Raw genomic sequence first — 8,406 nt, 5'->3', positions numbered from 1 at the left:
GGCTTCACCCCTTTCCTGACGCGACACCTGGAGGCTCGGGCGGAGGGTGTCCCTCCCCGGGTATCTGTTGCCCTCTGACCTGCCCCCTCCCCGACCTCCTCCCCTCTGACCTGCGGTCCCCCTCCTGCTCCCCCTTCCAGCCTGACCTGCCCCTCTGACCTCCCCCCACCTTCGTGCCCCCCCACCGGGTGCCCCGCGCCCTCCTTCCTGTAGTTGCAGAACATCCAGGGGATGGCTGTCATTCGTTAGCTCAGAAGACTTCACGGGGACATACACCCCACACCCACCTGGACACATAAGCAGGTGGCCAGGCAGGGTGAGCACCCCGTTCACCAAATCCTGACCGGCCAGCTCCAGGGGGAAGGAGCTGGGAGAGGTAACAGGGTCCCAGAGGGAATCGGCCCCAGCCGCTGGGGGCTGGCCCTCGGACTGTCCCACCCCCGGAATGGCCACAGGAGGGAATAGGAATTGGGGAGGAGGACGCATCGCGGGCTTGAGCAGCCAGGCCTCCCGCCGAGTGTCCACAAACACCTGTGTCCAGACAGAAGCTGGGGCTGATGACATGAGGTGGGCACGTGTCCTTTCCTCTCCTCAGTCCTAGGCTGGCCACCACGTACCCATTTTATGTATAAACTGAGTCTCAAAGTGGGGACCCCCTTCCCCCGGTCTCTGGAATGTCCCGCAGCCTGGCCATCTGTCAGTCCTTGTTCCTGGGCGTTCTGGACGCACCCTAGCAGTCCTGTGGCCTGGCAGGTCGAGAGGGCAGTAAGCCCCACCTTGGTGTCCTGCTCCACTGGGTCTCAGCCTGTTTGACCCAGTGTCCCTCTGGGGGAGCCTGGAACTAGAGCTCCCTGCCCTGTGACCGAGGAGAGAGGCTTGCCGCTGGGGTCAGGTCACGCTGCTCCTGGGTGACCAGGCAGAAGAAATGGGGTGGAGGGTGGTAGGGGGTTGACCAACGTAACGTCCGCCTTCGGTTGGCACGCAGAAGACGGTGCAGCTGGCGGAAGACGGTGCAGCTGCTGTGACGTTCTGGGGAGGAGGGTCTGGGTGGTGAGTTGTCTGTAGCTCTTTTTCTGGAGGGAGATGTGATGTGACCCCAGAAAGCGTGTGGCCTTCTAGACCCATCTCAGGCCCGGGCGGTTCTGCCCAGGGGTCCTGGCTTCCCGCTGGAATTGACATACAGGCAGGCACGGGCCTGGCACTCAGGGCTCCTTCCCAGCTGCTCCCTGCCCGGCTGGGAGTGGGGAGGAGGGTCTGCACTCACAGCGGAGGGGCCGGTACCTGGGGAGGTTTCTGGAGGAGAGCAGACTCGCTCAGGAGCTGGGCAGGCAGGAAGTCCCTGCCCCCGCGAAGTGAGCTCTGGGGGAACTGGAAATGTCTGTGGTCTGTCCCCAGCAGAGAAGCCTGGGGGGTGGAATTCCCCAGACCACGTGGTGTGGAGGCTGCCCTGCACCTGCCCTGGGCCTCGGCCTCCTCCTGTCCTCCCCCTCCTTTTGCTTCTAGGATGCACAGGGGGCCCCGCCAGCTCAGGTGTGGGAGGACTGCCACGGGCCTGGTGGTTTTTTACTGAGTTCTTATTTTGTGAGAATTGTAGATTCCTATCTAGTTGTAAGAAACAAAGCCGGTGTGTCCTTCACCTGGCGTCCCCAGCAGGTTGCCGCCTGGATACAGGTGAGGCCGAGCTTGCCTCCGGCGGCCTCCCCAGGGTTCACCCTCGCGGCACCGTCTGTCCTCCATTTCTGTAACCGTCGTGCAGTGTGAACCTCCGGGGACTGGCTTCTTCCAGCAGCAGAATCCCCGAGATCCCGCCGGCCGGCGCCTGGATCAGCGCGACCTCTTTAGGCCTCCGGCTGCGGGTGCTCAGCCCTGGAGGGCATCTGGGTTTCCCTTCTCTGGTGATGAGGAGTAAAGCTCCTGTAGACATTCACGCACAGATTTTTATGTGAACGTCCGTGTGTGTTTCTCTGAGATAAGCCATCAGGAGTGAGTTGCTGGGTCAGAGGGAAGTGCAGGCCTCGCTGGGAGAGATCCGGTGTCACTGGTTTCACTCTGGGCATCCGGGGAGGTGTGCGTGAGGTCGCCCGTGGTGCTGCGTGTCCTCCTGTGTCGGCGTGCCTTCGGCCCGTCCTGGTGAAACGCCTCGTGCCTTTTGCCCTTTTTCTAACCGGACTTGTGACTCTTCCAGGCACCGGTCTTGTCAGCGTGTGGTTTGCAGGTGTCTCCCAGCTCGTAGCTGGTTTTCCCTTTTCCCTTTTCCGGATCCTGCTTCTGGAGGCGTGTTTGAGAACGCTTTCCTCAGCCTCAGCCCCAGAGAGTCTCTCGGATGTGTTTTCCTAAAGGCCTTCGCGGTGTGTGTTGTGCATTTAGATCTGTGACCGTTTCGGGTGGGTTTCTGCGAGAGGGTGGGGCTGAGGTCTTCTCCCCCGGACCCTGTGAAGTGCTGGCACCTGTGTTGGGAGTCTGTGGGGTGCCTTTGTGGGTCGGTTGGGGTTCTCTGGTCTCTCCCATTGCCTGTGCGTCTGACCCTGCCAGCACCACCGCCTGAATGAGCTGCCGAAAACCCGCGGAGGCTCCAGGCCCCACCCAGGTCTGAGGAGAGTTCCTGGCTGTTGGCCCCCCCCCCCCCCCCAGTGTCAGGAGCCAGTCAGGAACGTGACCTTCCTGTTTGGCCCGTGACCCTGGCTCCCTGTCCTGCCTCTGCCCAGAGTCCAGGTGCCCCTGAGCTTTTTGGAGCCATCGTCCTGTTCTTTTTCTGGCCTCTGCTTCCCAGGTGGGACCCAGGTTGACCCAGGTGGGGCGGGGGCGCGAGGGTGAGGCAGGAGAGACCTGACTCCGAGGAGGGGCAGGCCCAGGGTGGCTGCCTCCCTGTCTCGCGGGGACTCTGGGACCTGCTTCCCTGAGAGGCCTGTGGTGAGCGGGGCCGTGAGGGCCACCTGCTCCAGAGCAGAGCCACCCCCTCACCTGCTCTGGGGTCCTGGCCTGGGACTCCCCCCCCGGCACCCCCCACACACTGTTTGCAGAGGACAGGATGGTAACCCTGCCTCCTGCAGCCTGTTGGTCAGCACTCAGGAATGTGAGCCCTGGGGCTGGGTGGGTGCTGGGCCAGAGGGAGGCCTCAGGAGTGCTGGGCGTGTCCCAGGTGGCCTGTCGGAGCCTGTGGCCCTGCAGCCCCGAAAATGCACTGGGGCTTCAGTCCCGACCCCTGACCCCAAGAAGGTGCCTCCCAAGAGACCCTCTGAGAACAGCCCAAGTGCGTGCTTCTGTGGTCAGACCAGGCAGAGGTGGGCATGGAAGGGGCCTGGGGAGCCAGCAAGGGCCCGAGGCCTGTCGGTGAAGGGCTGGCAGCGGCTGTCAGACGCTGGCAGCCTGGAGGACGGGCCAGCCCTGAGACACTGAATGGGAGAGAGGGAGCCCGCACATAATAGGGAGCCCGCATGGCACAGGGCGCCCAGCCGTCTCTGCAGCCACTGCTGCCACGTCTGCACTGGTCATTGCCATGTCCGTGGGCACCTGCCAGCCTCCCACCAAGTGCTGTGTGTCCTGTTGGGAGCTCGGGGTCTTTGTGCCTGGTCCCTGCACCCCTCAGCCCCCTTGGCCTCAGGGAGTGAGCTGCCTGCTGCTGCCCTGAGGAGAAGCTGGCAGGGGCGGGGGGGCAGTCCCTACAGGAGATGGCCCCACACTGTGCCCAAGCCAGGCTGAGGGGGGCTGGCCCCGGCCTCCACCTCAGGCCTCTGGGGCCTCTGGGTATTCCCTGCCTCTGACTATTCAGGCCCCGATGGGGAAATATTTGGGGTCGGAAAGCCTGCTTCCAGAGCCAGCCCAGGGCGCCGGGTGGCCGGGCCGGGCCAGAAAGGGTTAATGACGCTCTGGGCTGGGCTTGGGGGGTTGGCTGCCCTGACCCCCTGAGTGGCCCTGGTATTCCAGTCTGACCTGCCTGCCCTCCATCATGCGCTGGGTGCTGGGGGGCTGCCTCCGCTTTGTTCCCAGACCCCAAGCCCTGCACCCTGAACCTTGTCCCCTGACCCCGACTGCTCCCAGGGTCTCCCAGCTGCCTCTCCACTGATGTGCTTCCCTCCGTCCCAGCAGCCAGAGCAGCTGAGTCCCACGTCAGCACCAGGGAGGGCTGCTTTCTGCCACCCACAGACCTGGCCTTGAGGCTGCTCCCAAGCCAATGAACCCCATGAACCCCATGAAACCTGCCCTGCCCTCCGCGCCACACAGGTGAGTAGGGCCCCAGGGATGTGGGTGGCCCAGCAACCCCTCTGCTCCCAGCCTTCAGTTCCTCCAGGCGGCGTCTGAGCACCTGAGGCCTCCACACCCAGGCGCCCTGCCCCCTGTCCTTGCAGTGATGGTCCCTTCGCTTATGAGGCGGTGCCCTGGCAGCAGAGCGCCGCTCAGCCCGCAGGATCGCTGTCCGTGGTCACGACCGTGTGGGGAGTGGGCAACGCGGCACAGAGCCAGGTGAGCCCACCTCGGACCTCAGACTGGAGCCGAGCCCCCTGGGCTCCCTGCCTCGGAGGCCAGTTCTCCCTGCACCTGCTGCGCCTCTCTCCCCGTCTTCACCTGGCCTCCACCACCCCGGGAGCCCCCCACCACCGCACCTCACCTGCCAGGCCTCGCCTTGGAGCCCCTCTGCGAAACAGTTGTTTGGATGGTTCCCTGTGGTGACTCTGGCTTTCTTGCAGGTTTTGGGGAGCCCCATGGGTCCTGCAGGGAGCCCCCCTGGCAGCTCCATGATGCCGGGCATGGCCGGTGGCAGCTCGGCGCTGAGCTCCCCACAGTGCCTGGCACAGCCCGGGTGAGCAGGACCCCGGGAAGGGGACGTAGGTCTGTGTGGCCCAAGGGTGGGAGGGCCGTCGGTGGGAGGCCCTTCTGAGCCACCATGTCTCTTGCAGGTATGCTGGGGGCGCTGGGGGCCTGGGCCTCCCCTCCCATGCCACCCGGCCCTCCACAGACTTCACTCAAGCAGCAGCAGCTGCTGCCATGGCTGCTGCCGCCGCCACCGCCACCGCCACGGCCACAGCCACGGTGGCCGCCCTTCAGGAGAAGCAGAGCCAGGAGCTGAGCCAGTACGGAGCGGTGAGGCCGCCCCCCAGGCCCCACGCTGCTCAGGGAGGGGGGACGGTGAGGAGCCCGGCTCAGGGACTGCCTGTGCGGTGTGCACGCAGCGTAGGCAGCACTGAGGCCGAGGCTCTGGGAGGGAGGTGGGACGGTGAGGAGCCCGGCTCAGGGACTGCCTGTGCGGTGTGCACGCAGCGTAGGCAGCACTGAGGCCGAGGCTCTGGGAGGGAGGTGGGACGGTGAGGAGCCCGGCTCAGGGACTGCCTGTGCGGTGTGCACGCAGCGTAGGCAGCACTGAGGCCGAGGCTCTGGGAGGGAGGTGGGACGGTGAGGAGCCCGGCTCAGGGACTGCCTGTGCGGTGTGCACGCAGCGTAGGCAGCACTGAGGCCGAGGCTCTGGGAGGGAGGTGGGACGGTGAGGAGCCCGGCTCAGGGACTGCCTGTGCGGTGTGCACGCAGCGTAGGCAGCACTGAGGCTGAGGCTCTGGGAGGGAGGTGGGCGGCAGGAGGAGACGCTGAGGGAGCGGACTGGGCACTCAAAGTGGTGGCCGGGCCTGGACGGTCCCTCTTCTCTTCCCAGATGGGGACCGGACAGTCTTTTAACAGCCAGTTCCTGCAGCACGGAGGCCCCCGGGGGCCCAGCGTTCCCAGCAGCATGAACCCCGCCAGCGTGGGAGGGCTGATGGGCCCCTCTGGCATGAGCCCCCTGGGCATGACCCCCACCCGGGCGGTGGGCATGGCGCCCCTGTATGCAGGGCAGCGCCTGCCCCAGCACGGGTACCCGGGGGCTCTCCAGGCCCAGCCGCTGCCCCGACAAGGAGTCAAGAGAGCCTACTCCAGTGAGGTGAGGCCGGACGTCCATGTGAGAGGCCTGGCTGTGGGCACTGCTGTCCCTCCCTGGGAACTGGCCTCCCTGACCCGCTCCTCCCTGGGCATTTGCCTCTCCTCCTGCAGGTGTATCCAGGGCAGCAGTACCTGCCGGGAGGCCAGTACTCACCCAGCACCACCCAGTATGCCCCAGGGCAGCCCCCTGCCCCCTCTTCCTTCCCTGGCCACAGGCTGCCCCTGCCCACCTCCGGCCCCCCAGGACTGCACTACAAGGTAGGCCAGGTCCTCTGGGCCTGCAGCACCCCCTGCCAACCCTGGGGGGACACAGACATCTGGGGGGGCTGGGGGGGTGACCGCGCAGCCAGGAGCTTCCTGGCCCTGAGAGTGCAGGGCAGCCCTCAGGGGGCCCAGCTCTGTGGGGACCCCGGCACAGCCTCGGTGGCACCCACGGAGACCCACTGTGGGGTCAGCTGTCTCTGTAGTGGCAGTTTTTAAATAGTGAAATCAGTTCGTGCTCCCTGTAGATTATTTGAAAACAAAGTGTGTGAAAAAGAAAATTCAGGCCTGTGTGTGCGGTGGGCTCCCTGCCCCCAGCGCTCTCGGGTCTGGTTGGGGGCTGGCCAGGGGCCAGGCTGCCGCCCCAGACCCACATGGTGTCTCTCCTCAGCCCACAGAGCAGTTCAACGGGCAAGGCGCCAGCTTCAGCGCAGGGAGCATCGGCTACGGCCAGCCGGGCCTGAGTGGGGTACGGACGGGCGGGAGGCTCCCAGGGTGGGCGCGAGGAGAGGGCCTGTAGGCACCCCTGGCTTCCCGGACTGTTCCCAGTGGGTGCTCAGGAACACGGCAGCGCCCTCATTCTGCCTTGACTGTCTGCTCTATCCCACAGCCCACCCGTTCCGTCCCTGGCTACCCCAGCTCCCCACTGCCAGGGAGCCCCACGCCACCCATGACCCCCGGCAGCAGCGTCCCCTACCTGTCCACCAGCCAGGACGTGAAGTCCCCCTTCCTGCCTGACCTCAAGCCCAGCGTGAGCTCCTTGCACCCGTCACCCCCTGGTGAGTGTCGCCTGGTCCGGGGACAGGGAGGGACAGGGCCCCTGCAGGTCGCCCCTCCTGGCTCAGAGCCCTGTGGTTGGTCCTAAAACCTCATGGAGCACAAGGGTGCTGAATGGCAGGTGGCTCATTGACACCCTCAGCCCCACCGGCTGGCAGCACCGGGAGCATCTGGGCAGCATGCTCTCAGGGCATCATTGAGGGGATGATGTGCCGGCAGCTGAGGGAGGGCGGAACCGGGGGACCATCCTGCCACCGTCGGGTGACCTGCAGCTCGGGTTCCAGGAGATACCACCCAGGCCCCAGCCAGTGGAGGGGGTGGGCTGCAGTCCCCTCGCCTGTCCGCGCTGCCGTCTGCTCACCCACCCCTCCTTACCCATGAGTGCCCTTGTCTACGAGGTTTCCTATAGCCCTGCTGGGTTTCATGCGTATGTGGTCACTGCTGGTTTCGTGGCGACTCCCTTTAGTGATGTGTCTTCAAGGCCCCCTCAGGGGGCCTGAGCCAGACCCCACCCTGGCCTGGGTGCTTCTCCCACACAACAGGAGCCTTGCAATGGGCATAATCAGCCTCTCGGTGGTCTTGTCAAATTAGTGTCTTTTTGTTCCTCTGTCCCTGTCCGGGGGGGACAGAGAGGGGGGGCGGACGGGAACAGTCATGGCCCTTATAGAGTAGGGGCTGGAGACCATGGCTGGGGTGGGGGCGTGGCTGGAGTGAATGGGTATGTGGAGTTATGGGGGGAACTGGATTGTTGGGATGGGTTTTGATTGGAGGTGGGGCAGCGGGAATATCTAGGGTGAGAGGAGAGCTTGGGGAGGCTGGGGGAGCAGTTGAGGCCAAGGATACGGTCTGCATGACACATGGGGCTGCATTGAGTTCGGGAGGCGTGGCCTGGCGAGGTGTCGTGGAGGCCACGGGCAGCCCCCTGGCAGAGCCGCCCTGAGCCCCGCGTCACCCCGCCCCACCCCCAGGTCTGACCTGGAGCTGCAGTTCAAGTGCTACCACCACGAGGACCGGCAGATGAACACCAACTGGCCGGCCTCGGTGCAGGTCAGCGTCAACGCCACGCCGCTCACCATCGAACGCGGCGACAACAAGACCTCCCACAAGCCCCTGTACCTGAAGCACGTGTGCCAGCCCGGCCGCAACACCATCCAGATCACCGTCACGGCCTGCTGCTGCGTGAGTGCGGCGCCGCCCGGGGCCAGTCCCGTCTGCCCTCTGACCCTCGCAGAAGAGGCCTGTGGCACCCACCCTTGTGGCTCTCGGGGCCCCACGTGGTGGTGCTGAGAGGGGTTAGAACCGGGAGCCTGGCCACAGCCTCTGACACGCACCCCTGACCCACCTGCCTTGCAGTCCCACCTGTTCGTGCTGCAGCTGGTGCACCGCCCGGCCGTCCGCTCCGTGCTGCAGGGCCTCCTCAAGAAGCGGCTGCTGCCCGCCGAGCACTGCATCACCAAGAGTGAG

General features: G+C 65.5%; 1 protein-coding gene across 1 annotated transcript in view; it reads left to right on the top strand.

Annotated features, from left to right (window-relative positions):
• The first annotated feature begins 3,872 nt into the window (after positions 1-3,872).
• ZMIZ2 (zinc finger, MIZ-type containing 2) overlaps positions 3,873-8,406 on the top strand; it is a 7,970-nt gene continuing 3,436 nt past the window's right edge. The window contains 11 exon segments of the mRNA XM_014530538.1: positions 3,873-4,221; positions 4,347-4,461; positions 4,686-4,883; positions 4,885-5,079; positions 5,642-5,905; positions 6,016-6,162; positions 6,557-6,634; positions 6,776-7,023; positions 7,341-7,369; positions 7,781-8,121; positions 8,296-8,401. Coding sequence (XP_014386024.1) covers positions 4,172-4,221; positions 4,347-4,461; positions 4,686-4,883; positions 4,885-5,079; positions 5,642-5,905; positions 6,016-6,162; positions 6,557-6,634; positions 6,776-7,023; positions 7,341-7,369; positions 7,781-8,121; positions 8,296-8,401 — 1,771 coding nt within the window. The 5' untranslated portion in view covers positions 3,873-4,171.

This window comes from Myotis brandtii, unplaced genomic scaffold (assembly GCF_000412655.1).
Source record: "Myotis brandtii unplaced genomic scaffold, ASM41265v1 scaffold743, whole genome shotgun sequence".
Taxonomy (NCBI): domain Eukaryota; kingdom Metazoa; phylum Chordata; class Mammalia; order Chiroptera; family Vespertilionidae; genus Myotis; species Myotis brandtii.
The sequence above is the reverse complement of the archived record's forward strand: the minus strand, read 5'-3'. Positions and strand labels throughout refer to the sequence as shown.